General features: G+C 36.0%; 1 protein-coding gene across 4 annotated transcripts in view; it reads right to left on the bottom strand.

The window, feature by feature from the left end:
- KIF6 (kinesin family member 6) overlaps positions 1-27005 on the bottom strand; it is a 141187-nt gene that overhangs the window by 3473 nt on the left and 110709 nt on the right. For 3 of the 4 annotated variants that reach the window (XM_090135205.1, XM_090135206.1, XM_090135204.1), the window contains 7 exons: positions 25880-25930; positions 18611-18700; positions 12745-12829; positions 11728-11863; positions 10022-10116; positions 2378-2467; positions 336-442 (listed from right to left, as the gene is read on the bottom strand). In XM_090135205.1, the coding sequence (XP_089991331.1) occupies positions 336-442; positions 2378-2467; positions 10022-10116; positions 11728-11863; positions 12745-12829; positions 18611-18700; positions 25880-25930 (654 nt within the window). The remainder of the gene's footprint in view (positions 1-335; positions 443-2377; positions 2468-10021; positions 10117-11727; positions 11864-12744; positions 12830-18610; positions 18701-25879; positions 25931-27005) is intronic. The other variant, XM_031594268.2, reaches the window with a different exon arrangement.

Here is a 27005-nt window from a genome sequence, read left to right as displayed (position 1 = left end):
CAAAGATTTGAGAAACATTTAAATTACTGAGAAATCATGTTCAAATGCATTTTTTTTTAAAGTATAAATTAATAGATTGTGCTGATTGCATAAATATGCATGATGGTGTTTGGGAAAAAAAGACAGCCTACATAGTTCTATACTGGAGGATTAAGCTACTAAAATAAATACTTGTGAAGAACCTAAAGTGTTTAGAATGGCTGAAAACATAATCTCATACAAATTTTGCTAGCATCAGTTCTGATTTGTGTCACTGTGTAAGTGCAGACTAAAGCTATTTAGGCCTTAAGATACTGAAGTATTTTTTTGTTTTTGTTTTTGTTTTTAGGATTTACCTTTCTTTTGTAGAATGTTCTGTCTTGCTTTAATGAAAGCTAGGATGTCAGCATCAGTCTGGCTGTCTCCAGTCAGAGGAATAGATGTACTTGAACTTGGTGAGGTCCTGAAATGAAAAAACATATTTGTGGACAAAACTGAATGAAGTCATTTTTCTATTGCTTTATCTCCTCTTTCCTTAAAATGGAGTGCTTTGTTCTCCCGATACATTGTTAAAAATTGCACTGTTCAGAGTAGAATTAAGCTGAGGATATCTTAATGTAGACTCCTAAGAATAGTCAATAATAGCTTTTTAGTTTGGTGGAACTACGAGCTGAATAGTTATAAAACCTTTCACAAAGGGTTAAAAATATTTTACTGCTCAATCAAAGGCTTACCACTAATTGGAAAAGCTTTGTATGGTGACTATAGTAAAAAAATTATGGAAATGACCATGTCATGTGCTTGTTTGCTTTCGGGAAAAAAACAATAACAACAACAACAGCTATTTATTTGAACAGATCATTAGTATTTTTGCCTACTGTAAGGGAATTAAGTTTTCATTTGAACACAGAAGTAAACAGTCACATGATATTCATGAAATCTGCTGACAGAGGCAACTATTTTGTGCTGGTGAGTTTCCTGTGCAGATTGAGATATCGTTTCTACACTGTTAAGTCCTTAATTCACATTTGCTTTTTGGTAGACACACCGGTGGTCTATAGTGATGTAGGACAAGAAAGTTATTCTAATCAGCTAAGGATTTGTCTCTGTGTTGTTAGTCTTATGTAAAGATTAAGCATTAATGTAAAAATCAGAAATAGAGTGATTAAAATTACAATATAGAAGCACAAGTGGTAATGAAGGGAGAAAAATTATTTTCACATACTCTATCTTTCTCATTACTGTTATTTCTGCTGTTCTTTACCATCTGCTGCAGTAAGAAGTAATTGTGCCTACCATAAAACAAGTCTGACATCCTTTTCTTTGTGCTACTATTTAAGTCCTTTGTTGCAAAATTAGTGAATAATAATGGAAAAAAAATATAGAAATTACTATATGAACTCAATAAAATATTTCATATGTAACTTACAAGGAGAACTCAAAATACCATCAAAGGTTTATTCTTATTGATCTTCATGTGATTAGCGGTAATATAAAAATTCTTTTAAAATACACAATATATATATATATATTTGCTGTTCTATATATGTTTTATTTTAGAAGATGAGAGAAAAAAACTTGCAGTTTTTTCTAACTCTTGCAGCTTGAAAAACAGTAGCTTAACCACATTTTCCTAAGGCCCTTACTAGCCAGAAGTACTGAGCACAATAAGAATGTAACCTCTGCGAATATACTGCCTTGGCATGACGTTTTGGTGGGAGTAAACAACAAGGAAATGAAAATATATGGAAAAAATGAGAAGCAACACAAAACACAACACAAAATAGTAGTTTCTGCAAAGCTAATTTTCACAAGGCAGGACCTCATTTGAAAAAACATGGCATATAACATTTGCTAAGCCTGACAATCTCAGACTGCTGCTGTTGTTTTATTTTACTCTAATAATTTGTAGGAGGGAAACTGAAAATATTTCATGGCGTCACAAGAAACCTTGTCTAAAATTTTATGTCAATGTCATGAGGTCAAAATCACAACAATAAAAAATCTCTACCCAGAACTTGCAGTCTGTGACAGTTACACACTCAGAATCTCTCTTTCTTTCAAATTATTTTATTTATAGTTTTAGAGTCTCATTCTCTTGCATAAGCAGAAACAGTCATGAGGAATCATGAGCTCATGTGGAAGAAAGCCTGAGGCCACCTCCTCCCTAGTGATAATGCAAGTACTTGTGCAAAGCTTGTGATGTTGTTGAGGATTTTTGAGAAAAACCTGCTATTCTTTCCTTCCCTTCCCCTCCCCTTCCCCTCTTTCTGTCTTTCTGTCTTTTTCTCTCTTTTATTTAAAAAAAAACTGTTTATAAAGATAGCAATAGAGGGTTATCTAGGTGTTATATTACTGGCTTGTATTTTCCTCTCATTAGCCTAGGTAGGCTTCTTACCTTATTTCAGTAGTTGGGTTATTGAAAATGATTGAATTGTTTTTCCCAGATGGATCTTCATTGGAATTGGCTCTTGTGGTCTCTGAAAAACTGGAATGGGAGAAGAAATGAAGGCAAGCATATAATCCTTGTAGAGGGAATGTTAGTACGTGCTAAGTACAAAGAAGTTGTTAATAAATAAATAAATAAAAATATATATATATATACACACACACAAGTATAAAGCACTTGTTTATGGGAAGAAAGACTGTTTTCAGTTGAAGCCATGTGATAATCCGGCTTATGTAGTGAATGTGGCTACTCGGGAATGAACAAGGAAGCTCATAGATTATGCTTTTAGGATTTGCCTTCTAGCAGGGCTTGAAAAGAGCTTTGACAAGTCTCACGAACAGTTTGTAGAGATATATTTGACAATTATCCAAGTGAGGCTTTAGCAAATTTTTCATTATTTCTTTGGTCAGGCAAAATTATTACTGAAAACAGTTGGAAATTGAATAAAATTCAGTGAAGTCCTTGGAATGTGTTTTGATGAGAGCTGTGCAAATGGATGTTGTGCATTCCTTTGTCAACAGATACAATTATCAAAGAGTCCCACAATGAAGAAAGCAGATTTCTGCCAGGGGATGTCTTAGGACACCTTTCTCTCTCTCTCTCTGGGTTTTTGTGTATGATGCTGTTCCTGGTGCCATTCTTGATCGGTGTTGAAAACTGGAATTACTCAGTTTTAAGATTTTCCCACTAGATGGCAGAATCGGCAAGTTCTTGTTTTTCCAACTCCACAAACATTGCGGGAGGATGATATTTCTGACAGAGAACTTGAAAAAAGAAAGAAATTTATCACTAAAATGTCGGTGTATTATGCTGTTCCAGGTTCATTTTTTTTTGCAAAAGATATTGTTCCCTTAATGTTAATAATGTTCCATACTTTATTATGGATATGTATTACAAGAACAATAAAGGATGTGTGATGATACTACCTACTATGTGGTTTAACAATATCTGGGAGCTCTAGATTGAAGTTCTGTTTTAGTATTTCCCCCCCAAAATGCCATTGATTTGGCAGTTATTAAAAATGAAGTGATCTAGGAGCTTAAATTCCATCTTCTAAAAGAACTCTGTGTCTGTGTCCCGAGATACCAAGCTATCCAACTCATATAACTGTGGTTTAATAAATCACAGTACATCAACTGAATGATAATAGGCATTCATGATTGCATTCTCAACCTGCAACAAATGTAAGGTACTGTGACATAATGGGATTGTTTGTCATTGCCATAAGACTTTTTTTGCTTTTTACTTGCCACAATCAGAATGTGTACATCATTTATAAATACTGTGAGTCAGCTGATATAAATAATTTTTATGTGCAGTAGTTCATATTTTAAATAATGTTTCTCACTGTATTTCAATGAAAACTACTCTCCAAAATTGTTTAAGTCCGCTTTTAAAAAGGTACATAGATTCAGACCAATTAAGGTGTGATAAGGAATTGACTTCTCATTCTGAAGTGGTCTCGGATCTTGGGCAATAGACTAAAACTGGCTTTAAAGTGATCTGAGAGAACTGAGAACCTTGTGAAGGTGATGTTTAAAACAAACCAACTTAGATTGAGTGAGGTGAAACCCCAAACCAGGAAATTATGACTGTGTTCAGTAATAAAACAGGACCTTAAACTGCTACTCTGTCTGCAAAACATTATAGCCAGACATGCTTGTTTGCAAGTTAGAGAAGCTTTGTAACGACTCGAGGTGTTACTTCCATGAAAGTGGCTAACAATTAGAGTACTAATCTAACAAATGAGTCTTTCATCTTGGTAGAACACTTAGTCTTATTTACATACCTCAGAAATCATTAAAATTCCTTAATTAGAGGGATGGTCATTATGGAGATAACCTGCATCCTTTGTGTTGAAGCTATGGTTATTTTTCCATGGTATTGCTAGATATGTTGCATCAAAAACAGATGAATGGATGTAATTTTCTTGTGCAGTGGTTAGTATTTTCAGATTCTTTAACATTTAGGGTGTCCATATGTCTCTTAGTCTGTTTCCAGAAGCCTGGACTTTTCTGTTTAACTTGAGTTTTAGGTGTTTTTCTAGTGATTGAGAAAAGGGGAAATTTTGCTAATACTGCTTTACATATAATAGAAAGCTATTACGTAATGGTGGGGGATGGGGGCAATGATCCCCCACTTTGTGTATTAAGCCTGAAGGTCTTGGCATCTCAGGAGATTTAAGTGTTGATGTCCTTGCATGAAAACTACTTTTCTAGCTATCACTAATATTTCCCATTAAATCATGTCCCTCAGTGCAACATCTAAACATTTCTTGAACACCTCTGGGGATGGTGACTCCACCACCCCTGGGGACAGGCCATTTCATTGTCTGACCACATTCTTGGAGAAGAAGTATTTCCTGAAGTCTGACCTGAATCTCCTCTGGTGCAACTTGAGGCCATTCCCTCTAGTCCTATCACGAGTTACATGGCAGAAGAGGCTGACTCCCACTTTACCACAACCTCCCTTCAGGTAGTTGTAGGGAGAAATAAGGTCACCCTTGAACCTCCTCTTCCCCAGACTAAATAATCTCAGTTCCCTCAGCTGCTCCCCATAAGACTTGTGCTCCAGACCCCTCACAATTTCACTGCCCTTCTCTGAACATTCTCCAGGGTCGCAGTGTCTTTCTTATAGTGAGGGGCCCAAAACTGAACACAGTGCTTGAAGTGAGAAAATACTTTTCACTAGCAAAGCGGTGAAACTAAGGATGCTAAGAAAATCTTTAAAGAGTGGTGACTCAACTTTTAGAAGCATTCAGCTTTTCCTGAGTCCAGGTACTTGACAAAGCGAGACAAAATGATAGGTGACATGATTTAGTGTGATGATAGTCCTTCAAGCAAGAGGTTCATCTAGATATCTCTAGAGGTGCCATCTAATCAATATTTTTGTAATACGTTAGTTAGCACTCCTGGCTTACAATTTTGGATTTAGGCAGATGTATGACTTATAGAATTCCAGTCTCTCTATTCAGCAACTAAGATCTAAGACTATTCAGGTTCTTTGGATAATATGTAATTTCAATTTTCATTCTGAATCTATCCAATTATTTTTCTTGAGTTGAATCAAAGAAGGCAAATTCAATTTCCTGACAGTTTCTGTAAAATTCCTGCTTCTTTCTGGCAATTACAAATAGCCTGTCAACTTTAGATTTATCAGTTCTTTCTTGAACTTAGTAGCAAGAGTATTTACCCAGTGGGTGACTTGCTTTTTCTTTTTGAGACATCTATTGTGGAGCATATGTGTGGGTCAGGCATGGGGCAGCAGCTTGAGAGATGTACACACTGTTGTTGCAGTGTCTCCCTTGCTGTAAGAACCCAAGAGCTGATCAGCTCCAACAAGCCCTTAAGGTAGAGAATCTGGAAAGATGATGAGCATTGTTGCATGAATGTTTGATTTGCAAGTGTGGCACTGAAAAAAAAGTGGAGAATGTATGTAACATCTAAAGGCATGCAACCTCTACATTGTTAAAAACAAATCTGCTTCAGTTCTCCAGACATCTGAACCTTAAAAGTAGAAGGAACAGATGTTCCATTTAAAGGCAGACAAAATATATTCAGAAAGATTCAAGCTGCTTAAAATCGGAGCATTTTTGCGTTTAGTTGCAAAATAAATTTGGCTTCACTTGCAAATTCCTAGATAAATTGTTCAAGTCAAATTGTTACGAACATTTGTAAAACTTTGAAATATCATTAATCAGACATGTTATTCTCAGATTATATTTTATCATCATGTAACACTGCAGAAAATTGGCAGAAATTAAAAACAATCAAGACAGAAAACATTGCAAAAAATGTAAACGTTTCCCTTGTTTCACATAGCTCTAGTACAGGGAATAAATTTTGTAATCCAAGGCAATCAATACTAAAACAACTGATGCTAAAAGTCTTCATAGAATGTGAAGAGTTGTCTGTAAATCTAAGGAAACTAAAGTGATTTCAAAGAAGCTAGAGAGACATAGAGTCTGATACTGAACATGCTGTGTGGTTTGCTGGAACAGGACAAATGAAATCCATTAAGAGGGAGTGACTGAGGTTAGGAAAGAAACAAGTAAACTGCAAAGGAATGGATTCCTTCTGACAAAAGGAAAAAATCCAAACTTTTTCGATTTCAGTAAGCAGCCTATATTTGTTTTATTCACTGGAGATACAAGAACAATTCAACATTAGTGAAATTAAACTTTGGATGGGGCACTGGGCAGCCTGGTCTAGTATTAAATGTGGAGTTTGGTGGCCCTGCATGTGGTGGAGGGGTTGAAGATTCATGATCCTTGAGGTCCTTTCCAACCCAGGCCATTCTGTGATTCTGTGATTCTGTGAAGTAACTTGAACAGGCAAGAGTCTGATGAACATCCTAAATGAAAGCCAACATGTGAGAAGAATGTCTGAGACTTTTTTTCAGATTCGACAGGAGCCCACTAGGGGGCATAAACATATATACAATAAGATTTACAGTTCAAGCCACAGCTTTGTTGCAGAGAGTAAGGTATTTCTTTTCAAGTTTAAGGGATTATATTAGGCATACAATTTGAACAAATAATTTCTTGATGATTATCTTACATTCCTCATTCTTTCGCTTAGTACTGTGACTCTGGGATTGGTGATTAGATCGTACAGTGGAATGCAGAGGTGGGCCATTCTTCATCCATTTTGCACAGCTGTTTTTTGTTTTAAGTAATACGTTTAGAAAAGATGAGATTTAATATTTCTACAATCTTCATGTGAAAGATAATGAAAAGATAAATACATCTGGGAAACCCATTGAATCTATTCAACAGGTTAATGAAAATTCAAAAAAGTTGTTTGGCCATGCATTTAATGCCTTTTGTATGTGCTTATCCTTCCTAAACTTCATAAGGATTCCTAGTTTCCTTTCACTGTTATGTTAGCTATAAAATGATTTAATATAAAATTTAATTTGAGGCTATCACATTCCCTTCCCAAAGTTTCATTATCTTTAGTAATATAACTAAGGTGTGTCAAACAGTAATAATTCACATGAATTATTCACTAGAAGGTGATCAAAACATTTTGTTCAAAAAGACATATATATCTCAAGAAAGATGATGGAGTATGCTTGTATCCTTGAGGCACTGACATATAGACAATTTACAAGTATTGTTTCTAATCCTGAAGCCTGTATTTAAATCTATTCACGCTAAGGATTTTTTTCTGAATAGTTTTACTGCATAGTTATTCTGTCAACAGAAGTCCTCGATTTCTGACATGCAGCTCCCTATGTTTTAGACCTTTAATCTATTGAATATACCTGTGAATAAAATTCCTTCCTGAAAATATGTTTTATTTATACTACATTACGTTGTATATAATTTGATAGCTTCTGCTTTAGCTACCATTTAACTGTTCTGCTAGATGAACACAGCAATATCATTTCAGAAGGAGATTCTTGTTTTTTAGTTGAATTAGAAACAAAGAGACATTTCTTTCTTGAGACCATGCAAAAGAGAGGAGAAATTTTAGACTAGACTCATCCTACACAGTCACAGGAACAGGTAAGTAAAGTTCCTGCATCAACTGGGGTCAAATAAATTCTTGAGAATAAAGATTTTACTGTTTTATATTCTGTAAGACTGTGAAATTGGAAACTTCTACTTTAAAATGTTATTGCCTCAGGTAGGAGGAAAAGTAAAATTTAATGCACAGTGGGATGTAAAGTCTGCAGCTCTGCCTCACAAAAAGCAGAAATAGTGCTTCCAATTCTATACATGTATAATCATGTACCTGTGTAAAATATGTTTGAACAGCTAATACAAGATCAGATCTCTGAAACTGTGTGGAGGAAAGAACAGTTAACTTCAAACCACCATTGCAAGAATACTGATATGTACCAGATATGAGAAAACAAAACTATATACTCCTGATTTGTTCTATAACTTAAGTTTGAGAATATGAATGCTCTGGGTCTGTGGTACCTATGAAAGGATCAGTCAGTTAGTCTCAGTCAAAACGTCCATTACTTACACACAGAAGAACTCCACATTATAAAAACCATACTAGTTTTTCTGAGAGACCACGTGGGGCAGCACAGGCCACCAAAATAAGCTCAGCAACGTATAGTAATCAAACACCTTCCCATGTTCTATTCCAAAAACTAAATAATTTCTGAGACCTGTTCCCTGGTACATACTGTTAAGGTATTTGAAGGAAAATTTATAAGAAAATTAAAAAGGAACCAAAATATGCAAATTTGCTTCTGAGAAGGAACAGGGATGTAGGAAGGGGGAAACTACTACTTGTGGAGGGTGGTCTCCCATTGCATTGAAAAACTTCTCAGGCCTTATCGTGTGCTATTTTTAGCTGTGGTTTAAACTGCAGAAGATATCACTGTACACTAATGAGATGAGTGCACACAAACAACAAGGCAAAGAGGTTGCGCAAATGGTCCTTAGCTTAGTCCAGCACAAGGTTAAAAAAAGTATTTCCAATGACAGTCATGGACTGTTTGAGCTAAGTTGGCTGGCTTTGCGTTGAGCTAGACTGAAAATGCTTTTGCATTCTGTGCTGCCAGCTTTTCCGTGGGACTGGTAACATTGAGCCTAAAGGTCTTAAATTATGCCAATTATTTGCAAAGTGAACAGTGCCTAAGTCTTTAGCATACACAGGATGAGAAGTGGAGCAAAGTAGAGACTAGTGTTGGTTTTTGTCATTCTGAAAATGCCTTCTCAGAGACCGTTATAGGGATTATGTGTGTCATTTTCTCTCTGCATTCATTGTGGGGCATTTACTGTAGATACACAAGAGTTCGCTACTGAATATTAGAATGTTTTTTACTTTTTAAAGCAAATCCAGTATTTAATGGCATGTAGGATATATTATGTTTTACTGCAAAGCAGAAAACATCATTTAAGCTGACTCCTGTTACAAAAACATACACAAGATACTCATCAGAGAAAGATTAACTGTATAACGAGAAGAAGGGAAGAAAGGGAGGAGGATGGAGAGAAAACATCTCCATTTATTGACAATGAATACAGAAACCTGCACATTCTGGTGGTATGCATTTTCTTGCACTCTACTTTACTTGAAGACCATGAAATACCCATTACTTCAAATCTGAATTAGAAATTTTGAAATTAGAAGTGACTGATGGTGAAATAACTCAGATCATTACTTTGTTGTAATGTGGAGGTTACATCAATGCCATACCATATCACATGCAGTATCTTTGAGGAACAATATATTGCACGAGTGTAGCACCAAGACGTTTTTTCAACAGGGAATCTAGGCTGTACATTCAATCATTTTAAAATCTGTTTTGATTTGCAGCCTCCTGAATTCATTCCAAAGGAGATACAATATCCTTAAATAACAAAATTGGGTGATAACAGGCTTGTGATAGGTTTCCAGGGTACCAAGACTAGCAAGCCAAAAGGACTGATTTACAATAAGATACCGTCAATAGGACTACAAAACAACTGAATTATAAGAATTTGTTTTCTCCACAGTCATTTTTCTTGTAACTAGAAATGCAGTTTTTGAGCATGATATTTACAAAACTTTCTGGTGTACTACAGTTCTATAAATCTTACATTTTCTTACAACTAAGTAAGGAGGAGAAAAATGATCAATTTACCTGTTAGATGATAGATGTTGTGAAGATTTGATAAACTGGGGATAAATCGTCGTGGTATTCGGTGAGCTAACCAACTCTGTCTTTTCTTGCTGGGTCTAGATTGAAAAACAAAACTATGTAGTAGGATGGGATTTTTTTAGAGCACTTAATATTGGTCTTCAGGTCTCAGCTGTAATGAGGTAGGTCAATGAGTCATTCAAAAAACAATCTGAATCACACAGTACTTTCTTCACTTATACAAACACTTCTGAACAATGAGAAAAGTGTTCAGGATTGAGACAAAGATACTTAAGCTCATGTTACAGGGTTTTAATATGTAACAGCACATTTCACTATTTGAGTTTCTTAGGGAGCTCAGATGTATAGACAGGTCAAGATCCAAGATATCAATCCCTTTCTATTTTTTCCCCAGTTCTTTAATCTTCTGCTGCTGAATCACGAGAGACTGAATCCTGGACCTCTCTTGTTAAGGGACAGAAAAAAAAAATTATGCTGCAGTGAATTCAAGATTATTGTTTGTAGTGTTTTAAAAGTCTAAATTTGTAGACAGGATGTTAATTAAAACATTATCATCTTTGCCATAGGTTAGGGACTTTAATTTGAAATAGCATTTTATAACAATAACTTGAATTTAAGCTATTTTCATGGTATTTTGTGAATACGTAAGATCCTCATGTTAAATATCTTATTTATTTTAGACTATTTTATTTAAAATATGATTTAAATTTATACTCACAGGAATTAAACAAAATACTGACTAAAATCTTCTGTCTCTTTTATAAAAACTTTCTCCATAGACTAAAGCTTATCTTCTAGTTAATAACAAGTGATATGTACAGACTGCACTTAGCAGTCTTTTCCACTAGGCTGCTAGGCATCTCACAGCTGTCCTGTGCTATGAGATGCCATGTCACTGCTTGGAGGCCATAAAAAAAAGTGTCAAAAGGGGAGCTCATAAGAAAGCTATGTTGTTATTTCAGTTGTTTCCCTTCCAGACCTTTTGTACCGTACTCTGTGTTTGTGAAACCATGTAGCTGTCTCACTGCCTGACGAACTTCACATAATCTGCTTAAAATCACATCTCTTTAGCTCATTTTTACTAAAGAGTTTAAAATAGAACACTTTGTTTCCAGTGAGTTCTTAAACAGACAAGGATGGTAGTGGTTGGACTCAGTTGGAGAGCAAGGGGACACAGGCAGTACAGTGAAAGTCAGTGACCCTCTGGGAGCTTAAGAAAGCTAAAAGATTACAGGAGACTTAGAAACATTGCTAAAAAAAAATTACATTTGTTGGGTTTTGTCCATATTACAGCTTTGACTGCCATACACGTCATAAACCTGATGAAATCACAGTTTAGCAAGCAGTGAGAAAGATTATTTTTTTCCAGTTGCCTGTATTCATTTTATGTTCCATCAGAGTCTTTGGAATTTTTGGGACCGTTCTTGGCTTTCCTTCAGTTTGTGTGGGAGGAAGTCAAAACAGAAAATAAAGCAGAAAGCAAGGGTTTCACTTTATCTGTATTAGCTTCATAAAGCATAATTCACATTAGCTTTGTCTGATTTACACTGAAATGAGCAGTGGTGAATCAGGACCCAAATCCCTTCCTTCATACTCCTTTCTATCTTGTCAGTTAATCATGTCTTTATGAAATCATTGAAGATTTTATATTTACATAAAAATGGAAGAAATACACAGTAATTGTATACCTGTAGATTTGTTCCCTCTTCAGTCCACCAGACTTCAAAGTCTTTTTGCAGCTTCATCTTGGCTTTTTCCATGAGAAGCTGCAGGTGTTCAATCTCTACCTTCAGCCCTTTCAAGCGATTGAACATTGTTTTATAACTAATTTGAAAAGAAGAAAGAGTAGTAGAGACCTTAAAACGCATCCCTGAATAAAGTTTAATTTTACCTAGAATGGGTACAGATTTAAAAGAAAAAGAATATTTAACAATCAGAGATGGAGTGGTGAGGATGAACAGAGTGGTGGTGAGAAGAGACCTCTCATATTTTATGACAGCTTCACTAGAGATTAGAGTCAAGAAACCTATCCTGGAAAACTAAATTTTTACTAAAATAATGGTGAAATTCAAGTGCAGCCAATATTGGTTTTAATACAGGTTTGATTATGTCAAGATATGCATTGATTGCCCTTCCAAATGAAAGCTTATGTGTAGTCAGAAATTACTGTAATTTGAAACAGTCAGAAATTACCTCATAGGCTACATATAATACAAATGTCTACAAAGTTACATAGATGTGATATCCTTGCATCTATTTTCTTCTATCTTCCTGGCCAAAGCTACAATATAGCAATCAGAAAGATTGACTAACCAATGCATATTCTACAACTAGTTTACAACTAGTCAGTCCTACATAGCCTAAAAGTTTTCCATAGGTTGAGGAAGGCATGACATTCATGAATCAACAAAGAAGGTACATGGTACATTTGGATTTGAAGAACAAATTTCTAACGCTAATCCTCAAGTGGGATATTAAGTTTTTATTTATTCTTGACCATTGGCCCTAGCATAGATTTTCCCCATTCGCTTATTGTGGCATCTTAGAGACAAACAAACAGCTTATACACAAATTTTAAAACTATCAGCAAACCACAAAGCTGACATTTTTTAAAAATGTCAGAGAAACCCTGAGGTTAAATATGTGTAGAATTGTAATACAATATAATTTATCCTCTGGAGCATGATTTGAGGCAGAAGTTATACCTTTTTTTCTCTTCTTCAATTTGAGTTCGAAGTTTCTCTTCTACTGGATCAAGAACATCTACCACTTCAGAGGGATTGGAAACAGCTGTAGAAGGAATGACCAGATAAAAGAGATGAACATCTTATTTCTAAAGAAGTAACTTTTAATCAGAATACAAGCTGTTTTTAAGAAGTTGGTGACGAAATGGAGGCCTATAGCAGTTTTTCTTTTCTGGATTTTTTTTTTTTTCCTGAATTCTATATTTAGGTTTTAACTAATATTAGAGAGATTTAATCACTATAGTGTTTGAATTAAGTTGTTTTGAATTTCCTGGAATATTTGTTTTAGATATGAATAAAAATGATTTTGCCAGTTCATTCCATAAAACACCACCAAATGCTTTCAGTGACAGTTTTGGCTACAAATACAAGAAGATCCAATAGTAGCTGTGCTGGTACCTGGAAACAGAGTAACAGAAAAAAAGATTAAAATAAAAACATAGAAAGTAACTGGGATCAGCAATAGGTTTGGACAGATTGTATGCATATGGAAAAGACTGTGAAAATACATTTCAGAAATTTTTTCAAGGTAGAGAAGAACTGTGAAAGTACTCCAAGAGAGTTTAGTCCAAGTTAACCTAAGAAAGCAGCTTAGGATTTTCGTGTCCTATAACAGAGTTAGTTAGCATGCAATAAATGAAATGCTTCTTCTGAGAAACAGCAATACAGTTTCCATCATTGGTTCATTTCAACAGGGAAAAGAAATGTATCATTACCTATTAGTCTTACAACAGTTTCTATTTCTAGAATGTACGAGAATAGTTTAAGACTCCCAACACAATACAATTAAGCTTTAGAACTGAAGAAAACTGAGAAGAAACAAAAGATTTGCTATACAATACATGCAAGTTTACATCCAAATCACTATTTCTGCCAAGAAAATAAATTGAACATCAACCTGTCATTAAGCCTAAGGAGTGCAGCCTTTCTCTGAGGAATGGAATCCGTCTGGAACAAGAGGGCAGCAGTGACCCTTTTCAGGCTGTCAGCATGCCAGCTACAGACATTAATCTTTTGTTGTAACATCCTGTAGTCTAGTACAAATGAAACTGAAAAGCATTTTATTTCTTTTGGAGCGCTTAGATCAAACATTTTAATACAGACAGCCAAGATGGACAGAGCCCATGCACACTTCTCATTTCATACATCTGAAGGCTTCATTAGGTGTGCAGATTACAAAAGGACAGGGAGATGACATTTGTGGTGGAGAGAGTACCCTCTTTAAAATAAGCTTCTTGGAGTGTTAAAATGAGTATGCAAGTCAAGAGATGCAAACAGCAGGGCAGAGGAGATGCTAGAACAGTGGCGTTATATAATACAACAAAACTGAACACAGTTGATAACCAGAAGGCTTCAATAATCATGCCAGATCCTGCAACGAAAGCAGCAAGTCTACCAATGATTTCAGGGGATCAGTAGTTTCTAGTTTGTCAGATTTCCTCCTCAGGAGGAAGGCATAATGTGACAAAGTGCAGCACTATGTAGGATAGGATGCTTAAGGGTAGAAAATTTCTGAAGAGCTCCTGAGGGCTGAACTTTGTTCTTCCCTTCATGAACACACAGCATCCAGGCTTGAGAGAAATGTAGTCTCATGGAAAAAAAAAAAAAAAAGAAAAGAAAAAGGTTTAGGATGTTACTGCATCCCAGGTGAACCATGCTCATATGAGCATCCGGAATGCACCCCAGTGCAAAACCAGAGAGGCTGAGTTAAGCTGTCCTCAGCAGCAGTGAAAGGGACTCTCCTGAGCATGCCTGTCCACAAGGAGTGGCAGCTCTAGTACCTGAGAATGAAGGGAAGTAGAGTAGAAAACAGAAACAACTTAAAATGTTAATGCTGTTTCTGAAGGGAGAACTTTCCTACATGAAAACGTTATCAAGTTCTGCTAGTCATTACAAAGAGATGCAGGATCATAATACTGTGGCTTTCCTTTCCTGATTTATTTGGATATCTAATACTTGGAAAAAACATGTTTGTACTAGCTCTCAAATGGCAGTCACAGGCAGAATTTGCTCACATGCATAAAAAACACAAAGAAAAATGTTTGGCTGCTGAGTATACACTGTAGAAGGGATTGTTTTGTTATAAATTACCTTCAGAAGTAATAATAAAGACTTTTATAAACACACAGAGTATCCCTTTGATGCAAAGCCTCAGCATTCTCAATCCTGAAAGCAGCTATGCACATTCCCTCTAGGAATATGCTGGTGATGAAAACTAGAAACACAGCTGTGGGCAAGGTGAGCTGCACAAAGTTTTGTGTACATACCCAATGGAAAGAGATGTGTAGACCCCACCAGAAGAAGAAAGCATTGGAGCCTGTGGGCTCCTGCTGCTGACGCACTGTAGTCCTCTCCTCCCACCCACAATTTTAGCTATTGCTCAAGCTAAGAAGCTAAGGCAGAGGTTATTGGCTCAGTCTGTGCTCTGTATCTGACATCCAACAGAATCATTCTTCAGCAGGCAGGCTCAGATATTTAAAATAACACGAGAGACAACTCTGTGAATAGTCAGTATATGCACAAAGCACAATGTTTGATTACAAATTTAAGATATCTAGGAAGAATTTATTTTTACCACATATTTTACTTCCACAAAAGAGTTTCTTTCTCATTGTATGTATCTCCCTTCCCCTACAGAAAAAAATGCTTTAAAATGTAAAATCATTTTGTTTGGGTTTTGATACAGGTTAAGGGGTGTAGCAGATATGTGACATACCTGTTTAAGAAAACATTGCCTGTGTATGCAAGGAGCTTCAGCTAGCATACACCTACACAGATCTACACAGTTGTTTCAGTAGTGTATTCCCAAGAAGTACTAGTTTCTCTACATTAGCCTAACTGCCATACAACAAGCAGGAAAATCATATGAATCCTACATTTGGTATATTTTGCTAACAGAACTGACTCACACAACACAAGCAACAAGTTTAACCGACCTTGAGTAGTGAAATAGCTAGCAATATTTATATTTATCTTTAGATCAACTGCTTTTGTTTCATCTTTTGATATAACCTATTTGGCAAAATAGAACACAGGGTACAGCTGATATCAGTAGCCTGCTTAGGGATGAAAGTGAACCTTGTGTGAGAGGAAAATTTGTTGCATATTTTTTTCATAAAGAAGATCGTAAGAGGCATTTAAAGTTCTAATGCTTTTAGTTTGATAAAAGGGCCAATTTTGGAGCAAAGGAAGTAGTAAATTTTCTAATACTTTCCACGTGACCAAATCACACAGTACCAAAAACATATCATAGCACTTGTTAACAATCTCACTGTTTCCAAGCATTGTGAAAAACATGGATAAAAACCACTATTTCCAGCATGAGATATCAAGTGCAATCACCACAGTTTACTGAAAGAAGGCAACAACTTGAAGTACTCTGACAGATTCTTGTCCGCAGTCACAAAATTTTGCAAGAAAACTCTCTGTGACCCTAAACTTTATACTCTCAGGGGCACTCATATATTTCCCAACTTGAGTATATCCTGGAAGTCAAACTCCTAGGGATTTATTGTCCTTGTGCCTCAAATAACATTGTGCCCTGCCCCCCAGCTGTGCTTTTGCAGAGAAAGATTTTCATTTTTTCACTGAATAGTCTTGAGTTTATCTCCTTAAATTTATAGTCACTTGAAGTAACAAAATTTAGAATCAACTTCAGTATCCAGTTAGTATTTTTACTGCTTTATTTATCAGCTTTGCAGCTTTTGGCAAACTCAGGCTTTAGTGCTTTCAAACTGCATCATATTTGTTATTTTGACTTTTTAAAAAAGAGCTACCCTTTAGTTGCTATTCAGGATCATCTTGCAAGGAATTTTCATGTTCTTTTTTCTTATTCCTCCTCTAGGCCACGACAACCTCTTTGCCATTGGTCACTACACTGTGTACCTTATACAAAGCAAAGATGAGGATGCACAGTGAAACCCATCAGAAAATATCCTCATGTCTGGAATAGTTTATGCTGTTGGTTTTAGAGCACTTTACCCTTAATCCTAATATGAGAGACTTTTAAAAATTTCAGCCAGGTGGCCCTAAGAATTAGGGAGTGTCCAAAGAAAGGCTGCAAAAATGGTGAAGGGTGTGGAGGGCAAGGTATATGAGAAGCATCTGAGGTCCCTTGATTTGCTCAACCCAGAGCAGAGGAGCTGAGGGGAGGCCCTCATGGCAGCATACATCTCCTTACAGGGAATGGAGGAGCAGTGCTGAGCTCTGCTCTCTGTAACAGTGACAGGACCTGAGGGAATCACATGGAGCTGTGTCAGGGGAGGGTCACACTGGGGTTAGGAAAAGGTTCTTCATCAGGCATCAGTGGGCATGGAACAGGCTGCCTAGGGCAGTGGGAACAGCCCTGAGCTGCTACAATTTGAGAAACATTTGGACAGTGCTCTCTCAGAGAAAGGCTTTGAATTTTGGGTGGTGCTGTGTGGAGCCAGGAGTTGGACTCCATGATCCTCTTGGGTCCCTTCCAACTCAGGATAATCTATGGTTCTATGATTCTAAGTATACATTGAAGTAAAGTGTCTAATTTTCAGTTTTTTATAAATGTGCGTGCTTAGAGGGTTGAAGGCATCTGTATTCTGTTGATTCTTTATTTTAGTCACTGAGTTTAGCAAAAGTATGCTAAACATCAGTATGCTTCTTCTCAAGGTACTCTAGATGTATTGCTTACTGTTCTACTGGCTTAATATTCATTCAAAGTAATTGACTTTCAACACATACATGGAAAGTGAAGATATTTTTTCCAGTCTCTGTGAGCTGTTTTGGCTAAATACAGATTCACATTCCAATTCCCTTAACTCTCTTCTTTGAAACTAGTCATCCATATACGTGCTCCTTAAAATACACACAGCACATGAAACAAGAAGCTATTGCCTTCTCCTCAGCTGCACTCAAGCCATCAAAGTTTCTTATGAAACCACTGTGGCTAGAAGTTCTCTGTTGGTTTCCAAATACACAAGTTTTTTTTACAGTGAATTAAAAAAGAAGTTTCAAGTTTAGTGTGTTTCATACATGCCAGTTGATATAGAGGAAGAGTAATATACTGCATCATATTCAGGAAACGCCTACGAATTCAGATTCTTGCTTACACTTATTAAATGCATTTTGTCTTCAGATTACATAAGATTATTTATTGCATCACTTATCTTGTTCATAATTTTAGACACATATCTACCTCATATTTCCCTACCTCCTAAGAAGTGGTGTGATTTACCATTCATCAGTTTTGAGACTTCATTAACATTCATTTCTACAACATTCAACAGCTTTCATGGAAAAAAAAAAGTCTCTTTGCCATGTTTTGTTACGTTTTTCTTGAAAGAAAAAACTACAAAATGCTTCTGAATGTGACTGCTTATTATGAAGCTGAGATATTAGGAATATATGACCACTAATGCAACCATACTCAACTTGAGTGGTTTGGAGGACTGGAATGTGTTTTCAGGACCTTCTGTCTCTGCTGGGCACCTTCATACCCAACTCTAAATGCCACACTTTTGCTAGTACATGTCCAACAGCTGCAGGAGCCAAACAGTGAGGCTCCCTGTGTTAGGCTATTAACTCAAGAAGGTGAAAGAAGAAATAAAGAGATATTTACACATTTCTCATCATTCAAACAGATCTTTTCTATGTCCTGTAAAGAAAAGGATATTAAGCTCAATTAAAATGTCCTAATAGTTGCCAGCTCTGAGAAAAGATAATCCTGATAACCTGAAACGATCACAATTCATCCACAAGATTCTTAACTGGAAAAGTATATTCAACCTTTGCACATTCATGGGAAATTAACAGCAACTACTTGTTCCAAATCATTATTTTCATTTGATCTTACCCTTTGAAAAGTTTTGGGCAAAGAATTTCTTCTGATCATTACAGCAAAATGAATAATGGAAGTAGTTTTGCATCAGATTTGCAGCTTGCTCTGAAACATCAAATTCCACATTAAATCTGCTATTATTCATTAACTCATCCTTTAACTGATACAAATTACTGGTCTAGATTTTACCTTTATCTTGAAAAAAAATCAAGGGAAATAGAGATGTGAAAAGAGCTTCATTTATTGTCTATAATTCATTAGATTAAAGAACTTTTGTTTGTTATATGGGCAAAGAGCTCTCATAGTTCAAATTTTATCAATAGAGAACTAGCCTGCTGACCAACATACCCACATGTATATACGTATTTTTGCAAATTTTTGGAATGAGAAGGAAGAAGGTTGTGCCTAAAATTGAAAGTTACTCTTAGATTTTTACCATCTTTTTAGACGCAAATGGGAGAAGCTACTGAATTGCACTGGAGCCAAAGCAGATTGCCTTAAGCGTAGTAGACTGTGTGCATAAAATTTTCTTTTTCTTTATCTTATTGCTTCGAATTATATGTTAGAATTACCAGATCACTCTTTCTGGGAGGTATTTGGGAGGCTACCTACTCAAAGTAAGGTGAAAACTAAATCAGATTGGTACTCTGTCATGTCTTGAAAAACTCTGAGCATGGAAATCCTGCAAATCTCTCTGAGGACTTCTCTTAATGCATAACTATAATCACATCATATTCTTCCCAATACTTCAATTTTAGTACCAAAATAGAGAACTAAGAGCTTTATCTACAGACTCTATTTTCATACTATTCACCTGGGGATGTCTTTAAATACAGGGCCTGCTCTGAAAGTAATTCCTCCCTCCTATTTTATTTTGTTGACTTGCAATATCAGAGGTGGATGTTGGTGGCATGGCAGCTGAGGCTGAAACTTCCTGCCAACATTCCATTCCATTTTACTGCTATGGCAGTAGAGGGGCAGTCTGACAGTTCCTCCTGACATGGAAGTTTGAAACAAAGGGGTGGAATTGAACTCCTCCATGAGAAAAAAGTGCACCCATTGACATTCATCAATGCTTGCTGAACATCTGTGGAGTCCAAATAGTGGATGTGAGCACAATGAGGTGGTAGGTAGTGCATTTCAGCAGTGGTGGCAGTGGGACGCCTCCACTGGCACAGATGTTTATGAGCACAGCATGCAGGCTCTTGTTCATCTCTGGTGTGAAAATGCATAACAAATGGTGGTGACTGTGCTGAGAAATAGTGTTTTGTAGCTGAGAATTTGCTCTGTCAAATTGTTTTATTGTGCTTTGTATATGCTCTAGTTTTCATGAAAATAAGTAGGAGGAATAACTTTCAGAACAATGTAGGTAATAATTCTATTCACACTGAACTTGTTAGGGTTGTTGAAGAAACATTTCTTGCAAGAAAGTATACAAAGACTGCAAGCTGTCCTAACAACCGGGAATTGCTAAAGCCTGTGTCAATACAACTGAGAACCAAATTTTTGTGCTACAAGTTCAGATTCCTAATAGAAATATAACTTGATCCAAATATGTGTTTTACTCTTTTTAGAGATCTGATAAGCTGAAGATGAGTGGATCATAAGGGAAGCTTACTAGGAACACATAAATAATCTCAGGCAGTGCAGAATAACATTCTTGAAAGATTTTCTTTGAAGATGTAATGCTCTCTTTCTTGAGAATATGGTGAAAGAGGAAACTCACAGCTGCCTCTAGAGTTTAGCACTGAATCTAGTAAAATCTGCTAGAAGAGGTGCCAGAAACACACAGAAACAAAAAAACTACAGAATATCTTTAAAAAACCTGAAGAGAAACCCAGAGCAAGAAAGGTCTGGTTGAGCTTGAGGCCTGAAAGGCCAGGTTTAAGAAGAGTCATATTATTATAACAATATCCTAGAGTTTTAAAATTCATTCCTGCACAATACAGGGAAAAACCTAAAACATGCCTGACAACAGTCCTCAGGTACTGCAGGAAGGGAAGTTTTGCACCTTGTCTCACTGCTGCTTCAAAATCCTGTTTCTTTTTCCTGACTGCAATAATCTTTACAGAAGAGTTTGGTACATACAGAAATATAAAAGCTCTGCAAGAGTTCACAGTTTTAGCCCTGGACAGCACTAGATCTAAGCCTAAAAAAGCATGTGAAACTAAGAGAGTAGGTCTGTTACAGTGTGTAACTTCACAGTTATCTGAGGCCAAAGTGTATGCTGTTTTTATGCTGTTTTCCTGTGGAACAAATCTGGAATAACTGCAAAGATTTAACTACATTGCAATGAGAAGAAGCTACAGAGGTCTTCTAATCTTCTTAAAATATCCCAGGTAATGACTTATATATGTGTTCAAAATTCTTTGATCATCAGTATTATAAATATTTGTTTGAAAAATGATTTGGTGAACCTTCCTAAAAGCATTTAATGTGTTAAAATTATTACAAAAAGCAAATTCAAGAATGTATTTATCACTGTCAGAGTAAATATTTTTAAAAAGGCAAAAAGGCAATAATTTCTGAATTTTCAGCCTATTTGAGATATATAAATATATATATATGTTCATATAAGCAATAGTTACAACATCATTTTTAAGAAACATCATTTTATCATTTCTCTGTCAGAGTTCTTAAAATAAATCTTAATGCAAAGCATCACTGATTGCTTTCTTTTGGTATAGAAAAAGAACAAAACCCATCACTAAAAAGAATGGCCTTGGTACCACTAGAGGTCATAGTAGGAATAAAATCCATGCCCTGCATGCATGGGAGCAGTGAACTTTTACAAAAGCACTGCTGTTGCTTGAGATTTCAAGCAGAAATTAATGAAAAACACAACACATTGACATATTATGCATATAAAAAATCGTGAATTTCTAGGAGAAATGTATCCCTTATTCTGAGGCCGTTGCAAACTGACAGTGTTGCTTTTTTCCCTCCTAAAAATAGCATATTTTATTGACGGAAAATGCATGAATCCATTTGCATGGCTTTAGGAAGCACCTCTGGATACCTACTGGTACTGGGGACATGTTTCTTTTTTCTCTCTTATCACAAAGCAAAACCCTTAACATTCTGGAGCTCAGACAAACTGATTATATCCCCAAATGTCTTTTTTTAGCCAATACACGTTATCATTTTTGAGTGCCAGGAATGATGGCTTTAAAGCAGGCCATCTATTATTCTCCATGGATTGTGTCAGACTTGCGTGGGAAAACACAGACTGCCACTTTTCTCAGCTCCTGTCATTTTGTGATTAAAACCACTAACGTCTCCTCATTTCATTGCATTAGTACAGATCGAGATTCTGCTTCACATGAAGAAAGTTTAATGGCTTTTCAGTTACAAGATGTAAAGCAGTGAAAGAAATGGACCTCATATTATTTAAATACGGGTTTACTGAAATAAGAGATTAACTCTGACACAAGCCAGCAGTTTGGAAGTTCTCTGTGCTTTCCATTCACAGAAATCACAGAAGATGAATTCATGACAGTTATTAATTATTAGCCTCGTTAAATGTTTTCAGTGGTCTGCAGGCTGCTGTGCTTTTATTGCAGAAGGACACTTTGTACAATTCCTAAGTATCCCTTATATACTTAAGAGAGAAACCATGGTCACACAACCTTTCTAGTGGCATGGACTGGAACTCATCTGGGAGAAGTAGGAGCAGCAGTTCCTAGTACTACTTATTCTACTGATAATCACAGAATCAGAGAATGTCAGGGATTGGAAGGGACCCTGAAGGATCATCTAGTCCAACCTACAATAATAATAATGCTGTTCTTTCAGTTCTTACTGAAGAAAGGTGAGGAAGCAAAATGAAGCACAATACAGAGATGCACGTAACACGCAGGAACAACAGCATAAATTAATGCTAATATCCTAAGAACAGGTATGTAGCTTTGGAAATGTAGGAAAAGATTATATAGAAAAGGCTATTGAGGGACCAGAGATCAAGAGAAAGCTCTCTACATTTGCTTGAAACAAATATGTGTTGCAAATCTGAATGTAAGAACAACAGATCCCCAAATTCTTGCTCTCAGGCATTTGCAACTTTATAACAAATCAAATACTGGCATACATTTTTCTGGAATTGAAACACAGCTGTTATTTTTGACACACTTAGTCACCTTACTTTTCATGAGGAATAGGGGTTTTTGTTTGTTTGTTTGTTTGTTTCAAAGTCAGTTTTGTCTGAAAAGAACTTGGGAACATATTTTTGAAAATCAGAAGAAATACAAAATATTACTTCTAAAGGTGAAGTTATAAACTTGATAAGACTTTTTGCCAAGTAAAATGTTGATAAAACTGGGCCTTTATGCTGAAATTCTTACAGAAGATGCAGATTCCTTTTGTAGATCCATGTTTGCCATCTTTAATCATGTCAGATATAATTTTTTCTGGACAGCTGTACACGAAACAATGACATTGCACAGAAAAAAAAAGGCACGTGGTGCTAGAGATGCTGCATCATTTCACCTTGATTTAGTGGTGCTAAAGATGCTGCATCAGTTCACCTTGATTTAGCAAGTGCTTCAGATTCCTGAAATTTCTGTATAAAGTTTGCAGGATCTGTGTGAAGCTGACAGAACAGCTGTGTGACTTGCAGATTTGCTAAACATTTCTGTTGATGTGGGCATATAAATGGGGTGCATGTTATGAAAGTTCCTAACTTGTGCTGACCCAATAGAGGCCTCCACTTGAGGTGCAGCTGAATAGACAAAAACTGTGGCTCTACCAGGATGACTGCATTCCCACAGGAGTATTTTCCCAGTACAATATGCCATAGATTTTCCTGGTTCATCAGATGACTTCAGTTTAGGATTCATTTTTTCCCCTCTGTTGGTAAATAATGTTACATTAGCCTGTCTATTTGAAATCACATTTAATTGAAGTAAAACCAGAATAGTGTTTTACTGAAATGCTAGTTCAAAGCATCTTAAGCTAATGGCTTCCTAAAAAATATGCACTTACATTGTAAGAAATTGCAAACCCAGGAGATGTCTTTCTTTCTGACATTTTCTGCCATCTTTTCCACCCAGAAGCATGCTGGTGACCCAGTGTTTTTGCTCAGTCAGTATTTCAGTTCTATACAAATTATTTAATTTCAAATACTGCCCAAAAATGCAGTTGACCGTGCAAAGGAAGTGAAAAGATAGGGGGAAGAATCATACAAGACCTTGAAGAGGAAAAATTCAAAAGTAAATGATATTGTGGAGAGAAAAAGTTGAAGGAAAATAGAAATTGAGAGGAATGGAAAAATGAAATAAAACGAAGGCAGGAGGATTTAAAAAAAGTGAAAGAGGAGATGAATGAGAAGTTAGAAAAGGAAATAAAGAGCAGAAGAAAGACAAGGAAAGGAGTGAGAAAAAAAGATCATAATTTTTAACTCAGTCATACTATTTCCTGCCCTTTCAGACTGACAGTTATTCTGAAAGATCTTACTGAATAAAATATTTGCATAATAAGCCATTCTAATCATTAATGAAGACTAAAGTGACGCTGAGAGTGAATCCTTATAATTTTACATAAATTATTCAATGTTTCTGGTTTTGTAATAAAAAAAATGGAGCACATCCTTACCTCCAACAAAACTCCCTATCCATTTTCATCCTCTGTTAACAGCATATGGTGTTTTATAAGAGAGAGCTAAGAAGGATGGCCTAACTAGTGGAGTTATCCTTCAGTGAATGAGAAACTCACATCTTAAACATAGCCATAGGGGAAACAGATCTACACTCTTCAAAATCCAAGTAGAATAACTTCTTACAGAGTTTTAACCATAAGATGATCTAAGTTAAGAAAAAAAAAAAAAAAGCAGCTGGAAGATGTTTACTTGGCTCCTAATTGAAACAATGGTGTGTTTTATTTCATTTTGGAATTTCAACAGGCTCTCAATTATCCTTTTTACCAGGCTGCTTTTATTTAAAAATATCTTGATCACTTTCTAGTCATCAAGAAAGTCTCTGGGAGACTTGACACTTGTTACTCCTTGGAGAAACATTCGTCCAAAAGGCGGACAATATTTCCCCATTTCATATAATAAATACTGTCACAATTCCCAGAATATTTAAAATAATGACTAATTAAGGAGAAACAAAAGTATGGAAAACACTTAGCGCAGTCCAGACTTTGTGATGGTAAGTAGAGAGCAATGCTCAAAACAAATGCAAAAAGCACATGGGTTCCTGCACCATTGTGGAATATGCTAGGAGAATATAAGAGAATATTTACAAGGTGAAAAGCTAGTAGGGTCATTACTCTGTCATTTCCTAAGGACATGAAAAAATTATGCTTACCTATTCTATGAAAACCAGGTTAGACAGTTAATCAAAATAGCATTTGCAACACAAATGCCTGCATATTAAGAAATTACTATACAAGATGTATAAGACCTTGAGGACGGGATGCCATCCAGAGAGGCCTAGACAAGCTTCAACAGTGAGCCCAGGATCTAGGTGAAGTGGGCTTACCTTGTTATTGCCCCCAGCAGAATTTGATCACATTTTTCTACAGTTTACTGTCCCAAAAGTGGAATTCTCATACAGTCACTACTGGGCTATTTTCAGTACAAAACCCAAGAAGTCCACCTAAAGCATCTTAAGCCAAATTTGGATAACTTTACACGTATGTGAACAACTTGCATAGACATTTTTAGCTTCACAGCTGTGTCAACAGAAGCTGCAAGGAATAACTTTTCAACTTCTATAACTGGATGTGAAAGAAACGACCAGTATATGCTTTCAGTACCGATTGGAATAAAGAAAGTTTAAAAGGATGTTAGGTTGATTGTGGCAACATGCCTAACTAGAAGCTCAGCTTCAGCACAAATCAACTGATGGGAAACAAAGAGTCATTAGAAAGCACAAAAAAATTTAAATGCAAATATCCTGTCTGTGGCACGGGGTTGGAAATTGATGACCCTTGATGTTCCTTCTACCCCAAGCTATTCTATCATTCTATGATCTTAGACCTCTCTGTTTCTTTCTGAGTCAACCTAAAGAGATTGTTTTTACAAGTAAGGCAAAACAAAAACAAAAACCAGAAAGTAATAGCAAATCCAATATGAAACAAATAAACTTTGCATAATTTTCCTCACCATACATAAAATCAGATGCCTTTTGAGCCAAATCTCTGGTAAAATTCAAAAAGTCTGCATCCTTTATGTTATGGAATATAGGAATATCATGACATGAACTGTTGAAAAAATACAGTCTGCTCAACAATCAGATTAAGCGCGGGCAGATAATTTGTTGCTTCTGAGTGTTTCTGTCTTACCTAGAGCAGCTCTTTGAATATGTCTCCGTGTTACCTCTCCTTTCAGATGGTCTGCAAAAGAAACAAAATGCAAATAGTTAGTTTTAAAATGTAAAAAAAATAATGAAGTCATCACTTATTTCCCACCATCAGAAATTTCATGTGCAGTTGGCCAGTTTAAGGATCTTGTGATCCATAGGACAAGTAGTTTTCTGAGCTCTCTTTGCTGTTGCAAGTAAGCAGGTATTCAAGATTAGGGCCAAAATTTGGCCCCACATATCCTAAAATTTAGCTTTGCACAATAAGAAAGACTGAAAATGAAGCTATTTACTGTCAAGCACATTCACAGGACAATGAGCTCCTGCTGCTAGATACAAAAGAAGTCCAAGTGAGGCTAGAAAACATACAGAATTCCAAGTATTTTTTCAAACAGACTTGTAGACGCTAAGAGTGGAAATGAGATATTAGATCATCCAGTCCACCTCATTGCCAGTGAAAAATTGGTTCTCTACAGTCTTTTTTTCTTCATGTTTGTCCAACTCTGTTTTAAATATCCCATGTGCTAGAGCTTCTGCAAGTTCCACTACTCAACAGAACTCACTGTGCAGATGTCACAAGTGTTCAATTGAAACTTGACTTAATTTCATTATTCCCAGTTAGGATCTCATGCCCCTACATTTTACTTTTACCCTCCTATAATTTATTTCCTCCTTGATCTATGACAGCGGTCCAGTTCACCAGTTATTTCAAACCATAATTAGATTACCACATGGGAAGCCATTATTCATTGATATTAATGGAACTGATAGAGGAAAAACATAACCCTAAATGTGCAATTTCAGCAGTATTTGTGTTCTGTGCGAGGATGGATTATCTCTCTCAAATTTTTGAGACTTATTCATTGTCTCTACCAATCTGTACATCTGGATACTAGGGATAGGAAAAAAAAAAAAAAAAAAGAGAAAATGAAAGGAAAAAAAAAAAAGAAAAAAAATCCTTGCAGGATTAATGTTTTTTTCTCCAGATTGATTACTATTTATATCATATTAGTATGTATTCTGAAGTAAAATATTTTCAGAACAAATTAAGTTATTAAAAGCTGTCAAATGTTTATATGGAAAATGAAAAAAAGAACATTTAAATTCAC

Source organism: Phasianus colchicus, chromosome 2 (genome assembly GCF_987193195.1).
Source record: "Phasianus colchicus chromosome 2, bPhaCol1.hap1.1, whole genome shotgun sequence".
In the NCBI taxonomy this organism is placed as follows: Eukaryota; Metazoa; Chordata; class Aves; order Galliformes; family Phasianidae; genus Phasianus; species Phasianus colchicus.
Note: the sequence above shows the minus strand (reverse complement) of the source record. Positions and strands in the feature narration are given on the sequence as shown.